This window comes from Chelonia mydas, chromosome 26, assembly GCF_015237465.2.
Source record: "Chelonia mydas isolate rCheMyd1 chromosome 26, rCheMyd1.pri.v2, whole genome shotgun sequence".
NCBI lineage: Eukaryota > Metazoa > Chordata > Testudines > Cheloniidae > Chelonia > Chelonia mydas.
In genome coordinates this window covers 1434913-1450211 of record NC_057859.1, presented here as the reverse complement: position 1 = coordinate 1450211, position 15299 = coordinate 1434913, and the positions used below count along the sequence as shown (strand labels likewise).

The following is a 15299-nucleotide window of genomic DNA, read 5'->3' as shown; positions in this document are numbered from 1 at the left end:
ACTGCTGTATTTGTACAGGAGAATGGACAGGCCAGTGTCCCAGTTGCAGACCCTAAGCCTAAACCTGCTAAGTCTTCATTTCTACCAGGATGGGTGGTTTGGGGCTAGATTTGACTCCCCCATTTCTGTCGTTCACAGGTGCCAAAGAGTGGTAGTTTGCCCCCAGCCACAGAGATTACAAAGCCCCCCATTGCACCCCAAGCCCAGGAGAAGAAACCACAGGTGGCCTACAAAACGGAGATCATTGGCGGGGTGGTTGTGCACACACCTATCTCTGTCAATCAGGTAAGCTGGGCGTGTCTGCGTTGCATTGCCTTGGCAGAGTGTGCCTCTGGCTTGTGCTAGCAGAGAATGTTCAGAAATGTGCATTCAGTTGGGAGGAACCAGAATGTGCCATGTGAGGATGGCAGCATCGGCAGCCTCTGTGATAAAAATCCCAATCAGTCAGTCAGTGCCCCCCCCAAATTAGGAGCTTGAACTATGAAGCAATACAGCAAGTGGGGGAATATCGTTTAATACACAGAGACAACAGACTGCAAGCTAGGCCGCTTTGTATAGTAACTCACACGCTACAACAGTAAAGCTTGTGCATGAGGCCCACAACAAATAACCTCCCACTAGAGCCCCAGCTGCCTCCACTCCGTCCCAGTGTTTCTCCCAGGAAATGGGTGGATCTTGCAGCAAGTCCTAAGGGTAATAAATCTGGTTTCCAGGGGTCCAAGTTGAGGTTCCTTCACAAAAAACACCTTCCCTCTTAAACCAGGGGACTGTTGGCTCACGCGCCTCGCCACATTGCATCTGTTTTGAGCCCAAACCATTTACGTCTTTATAGGCCAAGAACACCTCAGATCCCTCCTGGAAACTGATAGGCAGCTGGGGCAGATTCTGGAGCAACAGTGTCACATGAGCTGCATGAAGTGCGGCTAGGCAGGCATATGTCAGGGGATGAAATCTGGTCATTGGCATATACCCAGAGCCCTTCCAGGGTGTGGTAAAATCTCTTGCCGTCCTGGGACGGGGACACGCAGAGCGGAATGTGACACAGGAAATCGGTGGCAGGGCTGATGTCTCAACACCTAGATACTATGGTGACTGGCATTCCAGAAACGCCTCAGGGAGATGGGTTTAGCTGAAAAGTGTGACCAGAAAGTCCCTGATGGGCTATGTGTCTAAGCAACCTCAGTAACGCAGCCTAAATCAGCAGGTCTTCACACTGAGTGGCAGGTGCTTCAGACAGTACCAAACTGGGGACTTAAATCACACCCCTTTGGTCTGCTTGCCGTCTCTCTCGCACACGTGTGTCTGGGGAGCTGCACGCTCTGGTGCGAGCGAGTAACTTTTTCACCCAGAATTTAGTCTGAACCCTTCAAATGTGCAACTTGCTCCAGTTTTCAGAGGTGAGGCAGAACTTGGTGCTAAATTGGAGGCATTTCCAGTGACTGAACTTCAGTGTGGTTGTTGAGGGAGGATCTTGAGTGTCATTGCTTCGGTTTAACCCATTATGTGACATCTGTTGCCTGGGGAATCTCTCTGGAACATATCTCTGAGTCTGACATTTAGGCTCTGAGCTGTCTGGGCAAGAGGCAGGAGGCTGTCTGACCTTCTCTGAAGTAACACAGTCTGATTACACACTTCCTCTATTGGTGGAATTGATTTGCACTTTCAGTTCAGGAAACCAGGTCTGTGCCTGTGAAACCTTCCCACTCAGGGTTTATAAATAGCTGCACACAGCACTTCTCTCTGGCTCCAAAGTGCAGTGAGCCAAAAGGGGTTTATGGAGCCACATGCAAAGCTGCAAACTGCCTCGGCTTTCATGCCCCTTAGCTGTGGCCTGGTCTCTGTCTCAATTCCCCACTTCTTCAAGGCCCACGGAAGGTCAGAGCCAGATCACCTGCCTGGTTCCCCTAGCTCCAGCTGCTGGTGTCCTGAACAGCAGCTGGGAGATGCCACAGAAGGTGTGGAGACCCCCCTTTCTCCAGTAGTCCCACTCTCCCTTTCCCTTGACGCATGGGAGGGGCATGTGCATGACCATCGGCAACTTCCACCTTCTGGTGTTTTGACAGCCTAATTTCAGCTCTTATCAGTCACATGCCTAAAAATAGAATGGAGAATTATGTCACTGCGGTGTTCTCCTTGGCAGGCGTTTTTAACTCTTCCCTGGCCATACAGATGTGCACAGGTGCAGAATTGGGCCTGATTGGAGCATAGGAATTGCCAGGGTTGGATCAGACCCGTGATCCATCTAGACCAGTAGCCTGTCTCTGATAGTGCCAGCACCAGCTCCTTCAGAAGGAGGTGCAAGAGACCTGACGGGGCAATTATGGGATAAAGCAGAGTTTTGGTTTTTTTAATCCTAACTCAACATGTATGTTCTCATTATCCATGTACATGTCTAAGGGAGACTGCTGGCAGGAAGTAGCAGAGCAAGACAATTGTACAGCTCCATCCTGTGTGAATAGGCGCTCGAACTATTTAGCTTATCAGAGCGAAGGTTAAGATGTGACTTGATTGTGGTCTAGTACCTCCAAGGAGAGAAGATTTGTGATAGCGAAGGGATCTTTAATTTAGAAGACAAAGACAGGAAAAGATCCAGTGGCTGGAAATTGAAACTAGACAAATTCAGACCAGAAATAAGGTGCAAATTTTTAACAGGGAGGGTAAATGACCGTTGGGGCAGCTCACCTCAGGATGTGGTGGATTCTTCATCACTTTAAGTCCAAGTTGCTTGGTTCTCTGAGAGAGATGCTTTGACTCTAAGTAGGAGTCGCTGGATGAGGGTCTCTGGCCTGTGTTCTGCAGGAGGTCAGACCAGATGATCTAATGGTCCCGTCTAGCCTTAAATTCTATCACTCTATATGTTTCCAGGGGGTGTTTTCACCTCCCATTTTGAAGCAGTTCCTCCTATCCCAGTCCCTGGTGGTGTGTGGGGCTCGCTACCTGAGTGGAGCAGCTCTATAGGGAGATGTATTTCACCGTTTCTAGGAAGGTAGGAGAGTGTTCAATTCAAAGGACCACTTTCATCCTTCCTACCGTGTCTTTAGGACTGCTGTTGGGATGAGCGCTGGCCTGCTGGTTAGAACACCAGCCCGGTAGTCAAAAGACATGGGTGATGTTGCTGGCTGCACCATTGATCTTAGGTGCGGTGACCTTTGTTGTGTCCCTTCCTAGGTCTGTGCCAGTTTCCCAGCCTGGGAAAATGGGGATAATGCTTTTGAGCATCCTGGGTGCTGATCCTCACTGCAGGGGCCCGCACTGGGAGGCATTTCCATTTTTTAAGTGCTTTGAGACCTGGGGTGGAAGGCGCTAGAGAACTGCAGAAGGTTATGAGAGATTTCCCTTGGAACGTGGGGTTTTAGCCTTGGTGTCTCCTGTGCCTCCACCAGGACACCAGAAAACAGGCACAGAAAGGCAACTGGCCCCACACTCGCTCAGCAAGTCTGGTACCACTTTCCGTGCAAAACCCCCATGCTAGCTTGGTGCGAATGGCTGCTCTGGGCTTACACTGAGAACAAGCCTGTCCCTAGACACAGTAGCATTTGCCTCCCTGAAGGTGGCAGCTCCCTTCGACTCCCACTCGCTGTCGCTTTCGCTGGGAATATTTGGAGGCTGGTGCAGATGAATCCCCAGGGCTGGCAGCTGAGGCTCTTGGTGTATGCACCTTGCGCTGTGCTCCCTGGGCACCGAGTCCTTGGCAGGAAGCCCAGGCCCTCCCCGCACGCTTTCCATTTGGCTGCAGTCCAGGCTGAGAATCCAAGGGGAGGTTTCCAGGCCCAGCTGCAGCAGCTTTGACGCCCTGCCTGGGTTTCTGACTCTGCTTCGCTTCCTTGCCCAAATCTCATTTTTCATCCCTGTTCTGGGAAGCTCTTGTCTGTGTCTACAGGTTTCCCTGCAAGGCTCTGGCGGGCCCCAGCCGGGGGCATCATGGTGAAGCCCTGATACCCGGGGGGGAAAGGACCGAGCCTTCTTTCTGGCTCAGTGTTTCCCCTGGCTCCTCGTTGCGGCCCGGTGGCTGCGAGCCAGTGGTTCCCCTCCGCCTGGCACTGACACTAAGCTGCTTTGTGGAGTGCAGAGGGAGCCTGCAGCCTGCGTGAGCAGGGCAGCAGCAGCTGGGCACACAATGGTGCTGTGTATTCTGGCCTCTTGTCACTTGGGAGTCAAGCTTACTGTCTATTAAAAACAAATCAGCAGCAGTTAAGTCGGCACCCTGCCATGTGATTTATGTGGCAAGTGAATGCTGGTCTGCTCTCCCATGTGAGGGGGCTGGGGGTTTGCTTTTGGGTTAGTTTGTTCTCTAGCAAAAGCCTAAATCTCCATCCACAGCCTCTGTTTGCTTTAGAGTTGCTTTCGCTCTGCAGAGGGGGTTGAGGGAAGGATGCCAGCTGCTGAGTTGTTTTCTGCATTTCTGATGCTGCCCTTGGTGAAATGACCTTTCCTCCCCTTCCTTCATGGCCTCTCTGCCTTGCCTCAGGTGCAGCTTTGTGGCTCCAGCCAGGAGGAAAGGAGAGTCCTGGCCTCATTGATAGGAGGGATGGAAAGGCCTTGCTCCTCTCTGGCCCATTTCTCTGGGAGTCAGTGAAGGATTGCTCCTTACAGCCTAACCTCTGGGGAAATGTCTTCCCTAGTTTAATGTCCCTAACGATGCACCTTCCATCCTTCCCTGTGGGAGACTAATCCCTCAACTCTGCTCCGCCCTTCTCCAAACACCAAGTGCTGCAATGCGTGGCAAAGGGCTTGTAGGAATCCAAGTGACGGGGGCGTGGGGCTGCTGCTCTCCTGCTGCGAAAGCATCTCTCCCTCCTACCAGCCAGGTGGGCTGCAGAGCACCCTGCCTGGCTCAGGGGTGCACGGAAGGGAGTGAAGGGCTGGCTTGGGCACAAGTTGCTTTATTTTGATTGATTTAGTTTGGTCCTGGAAAAATCAAAGCCTTGTCGTGGAGGGTGGGCGAAAGTGCACAGCGGAGGGTGAGACATCGGGGCATGTTGTCTGGTTAACCGCACCAGTCCTCTTCACCAGCGTGAATGCCATATAAGGACAACCCGAGCGAGCCCTGCAAGCCAACTGGTAAGAGCCAGGGGCCGCTGCTCTGACAATTCACTAACCTCAAACTTGTGCTGAAAGGAGGGGGAGAGAGAGAGAGAGAGAGATGTGCACAGTGGTTACATTTTACCCCCCCCCCCCTTCCTCCTCAGTTCTGCCTTTGAAGGAGGCAGGAGGGGCTGGGCTGAGTGCCTGTTTCTTCGGGGTTATATAATGAGGGCAGAGTAGCAATGGCACAGCAGCAGGCAGTGGAAAACGTGTCTGTCTGCTGACTTCTACCACGTTTTTCCACCCTTTGAGTCTCCCAGGAAGTGCCTATCCGGGCCCCTCCCAGCCCCGGACAGGCAGGGCGAAGGGGGGCGGCTGCAGGCTGCTGGAGCTGGGCTCCCTTCCCGCCAGCTGCGGGATTGCCCTGGTGTCGCTGTGGTGTGGGATGCGCTGCAGGCAAACCACAGAGCACAGGAACAGCTACGGCCGGTTTGACTGAGTGTCCTGACGCTGCTCTGAGGGCCAGCAAGAGCCCACGCGGGCTGGGCTGACATGCCCCATCCATCAGCCTCTTCTGAGTGGGGCCCGCGGCCGTGCCCGAGTCCCAGCCTGGCAGCTGCAACAGGATGTGCTTTCTCTGCTCCAGGCCCCTTTGTGTCTGCTCCTGTGAGCTGTCTGGCAGCGAGATTCCTGCTGGGCTGGTGAGCCGGGCACCTGCTCGCAAATGGCAGGGACAGCTGCAGGATGAGCGTCTGTATGTGCAGCTCTGTGATCCCAGCTCACCCGGTGCTGGGCTGGTGGCTGGTCCAGCTAAGGAGCTGGGGTTGGAATGGGCCTGCTGTCCCCGTGTGCCAGGGGCTGAGGGGGGCCCTTTAGGAAAGGAACGACATCCAGTGCAGGACAGCAAATTCCAGTCCTCTGAATCCCCAGTGTTACTTTCCGGGGGCTGGGAGAGGCCCAGGGTGCTGCAAGTTTGCGTCAGATGCCTGCAGTGCACCCAGAGATGAGATGAGGCCTGACAGAGACACTGGCCTGCTGAGACTGAGCTCTGCATGAGAGAGATTTGGTTTCGTGCAGCAGGATGGGTGTCCCATATTGCGCCAATGATCTTGCAACATGCAGACTGCAGCAACCGTCTCTGGGCAGCCCCTGCTCTGAGTGACATGGCTGGGTGCAAATAAACCACTTCACATCCCCGTGCACTTGCGTGTGGTGCCGGCTGCATTGTACGGATTCAGAGTTTAAGGCCAGGAGGGATCATTAGATCATCTAGGCTGACTCTCCAGTATAACACAGGCCACAGAATTTCATCCGGTTTAGAAAAGAGTTGATTAAGGGGGGATATGATAGAGGTTTATAAAATTGTGAATGAGGTGGAGAAAGTGAATAAGGAAGTGTTATTTACCTCTCCACATAACACAAGAATAAGGGGTCAACCAATTAAATTAATAGACATCAGCTTTAAAACAAACAAAAGGCAGTATTTTTTCCACAAAACACACAGTTAACCTGTGGAACTCATTGCCAGGGGATGTTGCCAAAATTATAGTGGGGTTCAAAAAAGAACTGGATTCAAGTTCATGGAGGATAGGTCCATCAAAGGCTATTAGCCAAGATGGTCAGGGATACAACTTACTGCTCTGGGTGTCCCGAGCCTCTGACAGCCAAAAGCTGGGAATGGGCGACAGGGGATGGATCACTTGATGATTCCCTGTTCTGTTCCTTCCCTCTGGGGCACCTGGCACTCGCCACTGTCGGAAGACAGGATGCTGGGCTAGATGGACCTTTCGTCTGACCCAGTGTGGCTGTTCTTATGTTCAATCTTTGCGTCATCCACAGATTTTATTAGCAGTGACTTTATTTTTACTTCCCGATCACTAGTAAAAAGGTGAAATAGCTTTGGGCCTAGCACTGGCCCCTGCAGAGCCCCACTAGAAACCCCCCCATTTGAAGCTGATTAATTGACAACAACTACGTTTTGAGATCTGTCAATTAGCCCGTTCTTCGTCCATGTAAAGTGCGCGTCATATGAGTGCATCCTGCTAGTGTTTGACTCCGCATCTTCTGTGGGACTAAGGCCAGCTCCTTGGTGTTGCTCTGTGTCAGACTTCCCAAGCTGCGGCGTGCCGACCAGGATCCCAACCCCCGAAGCCAAGGTTTGCGGAGCTTGTGCATTTTTTTTTTTTCCACTTCTGAAAATCAGGGCACTTGCAAACGTTGCTCTCGTGTTTGCGTGGGGCAGGTGTGGTGTTCAGCTGGGCTAATAAAATGTCACTTGTTTGTGGCAGGGGGCAGGCGTAGATTAGAGGGTGGGCTGCTAAATTCCTTCGGCTGTTCTGCCAGGCTCAAGCATGCATGCGCCGTCCGCTCTCCCGTCCCCAGGCTGTTTGCAGGTTTCCAAGTATTGTTTTCTTTTTGTTTCAGAATGGAGGGGAAGGAGCAGACGGAGGCGACTTGGCCACTCACCCTCTTCTGAGACGCTCCCAGAGCTACATACCCACCTCTGCCTCCAAGCCGTCCGCAGGACCACCCGTCCTCAAGAGCGGCTACTGTGTGAAGCAGGGGAATGTGGTGAGTGCGTGCTGCAGAGTCGCACTGAGTCCTTCATGGAGCAGAGCGGGGGGGGGGGGGCTTGAAGGGGGCTTGATTTTATTGCTTCTGAGCCTCCTCTTGCTTCCCCCACACCACTGTGCCCAAAAGGGGAGCTTTTCACTTCTCGGGGTCCATGGTGTCACATTGGCGTGAACAGTTCCTCTGCATAGGAGGAGGGAGCGGGGCCGTGTTGATGCAGCACAGGTCTTGGTGTCCGAGCAGTGATAGGTGATTTAGTACCCTCAGTTATGAGCTGCTAACTTTGAGCTTCCTGTTTCCTGGTGGAGCAGGCTTACAGCTTTCACCAATGCTCATTCTTTGGAAGATGCGACCCCTAGGTTCTCAGGACCCATTTGTTTTTTCCGAGGAGCTGGGGAGGCTGGAACTCAACCCTGGAAGCATTAGGGACTGTTCTCTCTGTTTTTCAGAGGAAGAGCTGGAAACGCCGGTACTTTGCTCTTGATGACTTTACCATCAGTTATTTCAAGTGCGAGCAGGTAAGCAGCCCCCTCTTGCTCACAGTTCTCTGGGTGACCTTGTCCACTTGTCCCTCCGCTCATGGGTGTATTGGGCTTGGCATTTGCAAGGCTGCATTTTTGGCTTTTGTTAAAATCAATCAACATTTTGAGCACAGAAAATATTGTGGGAGAAAACCCCACAATTGGGGCTAAAGCTGAGAACAGATCCCACATGCTGCAGGAGTGCAGGGAGCAGGTGCAGTGGCTGGTCTTAGGGACAGGCAGGGGAGCTGTGCCTTTGACACAAACGCGGCACAAAGCTGGCTGTCGCGGGGGCTGTTCCTCTGCTTGAACCACCATGGAGTTCTGAGTCCTGTTTCTGCAAGCAAGAAACCCCACGCGGACGCGTGCACGCTCCCCTCCCAGCATACCCCCGACACACACACCTACGGACACATGCTGGCATGCACCATCACAACTGTAACTGGCCATGGATGCATTTAGAGGACAAACTAGAAGAAGGCTTCTAACCATCACTGAGAGGAATGAGGTTCTGGAACAGCCTCCCAATAGCACTGAGGGCAAGCAATCAGTCTAGTTCTAAAATGCAGCTTGATAAGTCTACGGATGGGATTATATGACGGGGGTTGCTTGCGACAGCAGAGGTCTGGACTTAGTGACCCAGGCTGCACGTTCCACTTCATGTACGCCCCCTCATACCTGTGAGGTGCCCATTGGACTCTCAAAGACTGGAGACAGACAGGAGAGGAGGGTGCTGAGCTAAGAATGGAAAGGGGGCGAATTGAATGCGATCCAACAGATTAAAAGAAACAAATGCAAAACCTTGCCATGCTCCTCTGCTTTCCCCTTCTCAGTTGCTGTTCACTGGGTGCTGCGCCTGGGTTAGGGCTTGGGGGGGTGAGAGATGCTGCATGGAGCCGCCATTTGGGGATGCTCCCGCCCAGTGACCTCTCTCCTTATTCCAGCCGGGGGCCAAGGGCCAGGACTCTGTCCATGGAGGCTTTGCTGAAGGTTGCTCTTAGGTCTCACAAAATTCCTGGGCACTAGAGTGGGCTCCCAGTGCCACCAGAGCAGCCCGCGAGGTTGATGCAGACCCACTGACTCTGTTCTGTCGTGTCTCCCCAGGACAAGGAGCCCTTGCGTTCGATCCTTCTCAAGGACGTCCTCAAGACCCACGAATGTCTAGTCAAATCCGGGTAATGTCTTTTCCTGCACTTCTGTTGGATTCAGTCCCTTTAGAAGTGAAGTGGAGTGGTCACGAAAGGACTTTATCTTCAGAGGTGCTAGCCCGGGTGTGCCAACAGCCACGGCACTGGCGGTAGCTGTGTAGAGATTGCGGCTCAGGCTGGAGCTCAGGCTCTGAAGTTGAGCCGGCGAGGGAGGAGGGGGCCTCCAGAGCCCGAGCTCCAGCCCGAGTCGTGATGTCTACACGGCTGTTTGGAGTGCAAGCTGGAGTCTGTCGACCCAGCTCTGAGACTGGCTGCTGCAGGCTGTGTAGACATGCCCACAGTGCTGTGTTTCAACCCAGCAGTGGATGGGCTAGTGGCTAGAGCCTTGCAGGGGCACTGGGGACACCAGGGTCCATTTTCTGGCTCTGCCACAGACTTCCTGAGTGATTTGGGGCAAGTCATGGAATTCCTCTGTGCCTCAGCTTCCCATCTGTCCGTGGAGGTGCTCGCAGCGCCCTGCTGCATAAGGTGGCTATGAGGGTGCGTGCTCAGATACTGCAGCGATGAGGACCGTATGACTGAGTAGATGAAGCAATGCCAGTTTATATACTATGCTGGGTAAAGCGTGTTGGGATCTTTCTGAATACAAGGCACTTCGGAGACATAAATTACTCTGACCACGGAGTGCTCAAGGGGTGTGAGAGGCTGGATCACAGGCCCCTCTCTCTCTTCAGCCAGGGCTGGAACAGATCACAGTGGCAGCCCCAGCCCTGGAAAAGGCGTCCTGTGTTATCCTGGGCTGTTGCACCTGGTTTTGCAGCCTTGTTTCTTGCTGCTGTGCTGCTCTCGGGACCCATTTCTTCTCTTGCTCCTGGAGAGCCCCTGGCATTCTAAGAGCATTTTAACAGTCAGAAATAATGGAAAACGCTTCCTAATGGCCAGGCATCCTGCGGTCGCATCTGCTTCTGCCCATGAGATGGTTGGCACTGCCCAAGCATGTCTGTCTGCTCTCTGAAGCTAGGAAGAGACCCAGTGTCAGGAGGATGGGGAGGGTGACATGGGGACCCTCTGAGTGGAGCAAGTAGGCAAGGAAAGAAGGGGAGACTAACGGAAAGTTAAGGAACAACGAGAGAGTCTGACCAATCCACAGTGGCCCATAGGGCTCCTTTGGGAGGACCGTACTAGGGTATGAGTGAGGACTGGTAGGTCCTAATCCCAGCCCTGCCACTGACTGTCTGTGTGAGCATCAGGAAATCACCCCACCTCTACGTGGCTCTGTTCCCCACCTGAAAAAGGGATGTGACGAAGAGGGGCACATAAAGGATGCAAAGGGCAGATTGTAGTTCAAGTTGCCACAGCTGAGTTCCCAGCCAGGTCTGTCACGAGCTGCTTCTCCTCAGATCTTGTGTTCTCGGGTACCACTCAGATTCGTCCTTCCTTGTTTGAGTTACGCTGTGTCTCACTGGATTTCCCCAGTGGTCACGTTTCACAGCCTCCCCTGTGTCACAGGTCTGCTGCTGATCTCAGGCAGTTTTTCAGGGTTGGTTTGTGGCTGGACCCAGGCCTTTCATAGAGGGCATCTTTCCAGTATGTAGCACCTCTAATTTTCCCTTTATTTTGTTTTCCTGTTATCCATCTGGAGTTGGGACCCAGCTCCCTGTGCTGGCCTGGATTGCTGGCCCAGCCAAGTTACGCTGTATCTAGACATCCCATTTCAATTAGCACCTTTCATCTGAGGAATCCCATCTATTTACCTGGATGCTGGGACTCCCTTTTTCAGGAGGAGTGAATTTACGCCCTGCACGTACAGAGGGTGGAGCTGCTCTGAGTTAACCCTTGTTAAGCAGAGTGCAGAGAGACCCTCTCCCGAGCGGAGCAGCCACCCACCCACCCAGGCTGCAACGGTGGAATAAACCGCTGTTATGTTCAGGGAAGAGAGGTGGGGTGCCCCTCTGGGGATCTAGAGTGGGGCTGCAGCTTCCCATATACATCCGGGGGGAGTCAGCGGTTGGCCAGAATTCATCCCCTCCCCCTCTGCCCTTGGAGCACTGAATTCAATATATACCTGAGGACAGCAACCCTCCTAAACGGAGGATCATGGTCTGTTGTGGCAATGAACAGGGGCTCTGCAGACATGCAGTTACTGTTTGTGCGTGAACTCCAAGCTTGGGTTTTACTTGCATTAGCTATGGGCTAATTTTTGCCCCACCTTATGCTGGCACAATCCTAGAACTTCACCAACATAGATGTTGCCACAGTTAAAATTGTGAGAGGGAAGCACAGTGGTTTGAGCATTGGCCTGCTAAACCCAGGATTGTGAGTTCAATCCTTGAGGGGGCCATTTAGGGATCTGGGGCAAAAATTGGGGATTGAATCATGGAATCATAGAATATCAGGGTTGGAAGGGACCTCAGGAGGTCATCTAGTCCAACCCCCTGCTCAAAGCAGGACCAATACCCCACTAAATCGTCCCAGCCAGGGCTTTGTCAAGCCTGACCTTAAAAACTTCTAAGGAAGGAGATTCCACCACTTCCCTAGGTAACGCATTCCAGTGTTTCACCACCCTCCTAGTGAAAAAGTTTTTCCTAATATCCAACCTAAATCTCCCCCACTGCAACTTGAGACCATTACTCCTCGTTCTGTCATCAGCTACCACTGAGAACAGTTTAGATCCATCCTCTTTGGAACCCCCTTTCAGGTATTTGAAAGCAGCTATCAAATCCCCCCTCATTCTTCTCTTCTGCAGACTAAACAATCCCAGTTCCCTCAGCCTCTCCTCCTAAGTCATGTGTTCCAGTCCCCTAATCATTTTTGTTGCCCTCCGCTGGACTCTTTCCAGTTTTTCCACATCCTTCTTGTAGTGTGGGAACCAAAACTGGACACAGTACTCCAGATGAGGCCTCATCAATGTCGAATAGAGGGGAACGATCATGTCCCTCGATCTGCTGGCAATACCCCTACTTATACATCCCAAAATGCCATTGGCCTTCTTGGCAACAAGAGCACACTGTTGACTCATATCCAGCTTCTCGTCCACTCTAACCCCTATGTCCTTTTCTGCAGAACTGCGGCCGAGCCATTCGGTCCCAAGTCTGTAGCGGTGCATTGGATTCTTCCGTCCTAAGTGCAGGACTCTGCACTTGTCCTTGTTGAACCTCATCAGATTTCTTTTGGCCCAATCCTCTAATTTGTCTAGGGTCCTCTGTATCCTATCCCTACCCTCCAGCGTATCTACCTCTCCTCCAGTTTAGTGTCATCTGCAAACTTGCTGAGGGTGCAATCCACACCATCCTCCAGATCATTAGAATCATAGAATCATAGAATATCAGGGTTGGAAGGGACCCCAGAAGGTCATCTAGTCCAACCCCCTGCTCGAAGCAGGACCAATTCCCAGTTAAATCATCCCAGCCAGGGCTTTGTCAAGCCTGACCTTAAAAACCTCTAAGGAAGGAGATTCTACCACCTCCCTAGGTAACGCATTCCAGTGTTTCACCACCCTCTTAGTGAAAAAGTTTTTCCTAATATCCAATCTAAACCTCCCCCATTGCAACTTGAGACCATTACTCCTCGTTCTGTTAAGGAAGATATTGAACAAAACCAGCCCGAGGACCGACCCTTGGGGCACTCCACTTGATACCAGCTGCCAACTAGACATGGAGCCATTGATCACTATCCGTTGAGCCCGACTATCTAGCCAGTTTTCTATCCACCTTATCGTCCATTCATCCAGCCCATACTTCTTTAACTTGCTGGCAAGAATACTGTGGGAGACCGTGTCAAAAGCTTTGCTAAAGTCAAGGAACAACACATCCACTGCTTTCCCCTCATCCACAGAGCCAGTTATCTCATCATAGAAGGCAATTAGATTAGTCAGGCATGACTTTCCCTTGGTGAATCCATGCTGACTGTTCCTGATCACTTTCCTCTCCTCTAAGTGCTTCAGAATGGATTCCTTGAGGACCTGCTCCATGATTTTTCCAGGGACTGAGGTGAGGCTGACTGGCCTATAGTTCCCAGGATCCTCCTTCTTCCCTTTTTTAAAGATGGGCACTACATTAGCTTTTTTCCAGTCGTCCAGGACCTCCCCCGATCGCCATGAGTTTTCAGAGATAATGGCCAATGGCTCTGCAATCACATCCTCCAGCTCCTTTGGCACTCTCGGATGCAGCGCATCCGGCCCCATGGACTTGTGCTCGTCCAGCTTTTCTAAATAGTCCCGAACCACTTCTTTCTCCACAGAGGGCTGGTCACCTCCTCCCCATGCTGTGCTGCCCAGAGCAGTAGTCTAGGAGCTGACTTTGTTCGTGAAGACAGAGGCAAAAAAAGCATCGAATACATTAGCTTTTTCCACATCCTCTGTCACTAGGTTGCCTCCCTCATTCAGTAAGGGGCCCACACTTTCCTTGACTTTCTTCTTGTTGCTAACATACCATGAAGAAACCCTTCTTGTTACTCTTAACATCCCTCGCTAGCTGCAACTCCAGGTGTGATTTGGCCTTCCTGATTTCACTCCTGCATGCCCGAGCAATATTTTTATACTCATCGCTGGTCATTTGTCCAAGCTTCCACTTCTTGTAAGCTTCTTTTTTGTATTTAAGATCAGCAAGGATTTCACTGTTAAGCCAAGCTGGTCGCCTGCCATATTTACTATTCTTTCTACACATCGGGATGGTTTGTCCCTGTAACCTCAATAAGGATTCTTTAAAATACAGCCAGCTCTCCTGGACTCCTTTCCCCCTCTTGTTATTCTCTCAGGGTATCCTGCCCATCAGTTCCCTGAGGGAGTCAAAGTCTGCTTTTCTGAAGTCCAGGGTTCGTATTCTGCTGCTCTCCTTTCTTCCTTGTGTCAGGATCCTGAACTCAACCATCTCATGGTTACTGCCTCCCAGGTTCCCATCCACTTTTTTGCTTCCCCTACTAATTCTTCCCGGTTTGTGAGCAGCAGGTCAAGAAGAGCTCTGCCCCTAGTTGGTTCCTCCAGCACTTGCACCAGGAAATTGTCCCCTACACTTTCCAAAAACTTCCTGGATTGTCTGTGCACCGCTGTATTGCTCTCCCAGCAGATATCAGGGTGATTGAAGTCTCCCATGAGAGCCAGGGCCTGCGATCTAGTAACTTCTGCGAGTTGCCGGAAGAAAGCCTCATCCTCCTCATCCCCTTGGTCCGGTGGTCTATAGCAGACTCCCACCACAACATCAACCTTGTTGCTCACACTTCTAAACATCATACTGCTCCCGTACATACAGTGCAACTCCCCCACCTTTTCTGCCCTGCCTGTCCTTCCTGAACAGTTTATATCCATCCATGAGAGTACTCCAGTCATGTGAGTTATCCCACCAAGTCTCCGTTATTCCAATCACATCATAATTCCTTGACTGTGCCAGGGCTTCCAGTTCTCCCTGTTTGTTTCCCAGGCTTCTTGCATTTGTGTATAGGCACTTGAGATAACTCGCTGATCGCCCCTCTTTCTCAGTATGAGGCAGGAGCGCTCCCCTCTCACACGCTCCTGCTCGTGCTTCCTCCCGGTGTCCCACTTCCCCACTTACCTCAGGGCTTTGGTCTCCTTCCCCCGGTGAACCCATTTTAAAGCCCTCCTCACTAGGTTAGCCAGCCTGCTTCCGAAGATGCTCTTCCCTCTCTTCTTTAGGTGGAGCCCGTCTCTGCCTAGCACTCCTCCTTCTTGGAACACCATCCCATGGTCAAAGAATCCAAAGCCTTCTCTCCGACACCACCTGCGTAGCCATTCGTTGACTTCCACGATTCGATGGTCTCTACCCAAGCCTTTTCCTTCTACAGGGAGGATGGACGAGAAGACCACTTGCGCCTCAAACTCCTTTATCCTTCTTCCCAGAGCCATGTAGTCTGCAGTGATCCACTGAAGGTCATTCTTGGCAGTATCATTGGTGCCCACGTGGAGAAGCAGGAAGGGGTACCAATCCGAGAGCTTGTCCGAGTCTGGTCCTGCTTTGAGCAGGGGTTTGGACTAGATGACTTCCTGAGGTCCCTTCCAACCCTGATATTATAGGATTCTAAA

General features: G+C 52.0%; 1 protein-coding gene across 4 annotated transcripts in view; it reads left to right on the top strand.

Moving 5' to 3' along the window:
- Positions 1-15299, top strand: part of PLEKHA2 (pleckstrin homology domain containing A2) — a 54431-nt gene that overhangs the window by 27533 nt on the left and 11599 nt on the right. For 3 of the 4 annotated variants that reach the window (XM_037886336.2, XM_037886337.2, XM_037886339.2), the window contains 4 exons: positions 139-285; positions 7450-7596; positions 8046-8114; positions 9222-9292. In XM_037886336.2, the coding sequence (XP_037742264.1) occupies positions 139-285; positions 7450-7596; positions 8046-8114; positions 9222-9292 (434 nt within the window). The remainder of the gene's footprint in view (positions 1-138; positions 286-7449; positions 7597-8045; positions 8115-9221; positions 9293-15299) is intronic. The other variant, XM_037886338.2, reaches the window with a different exon arrangement.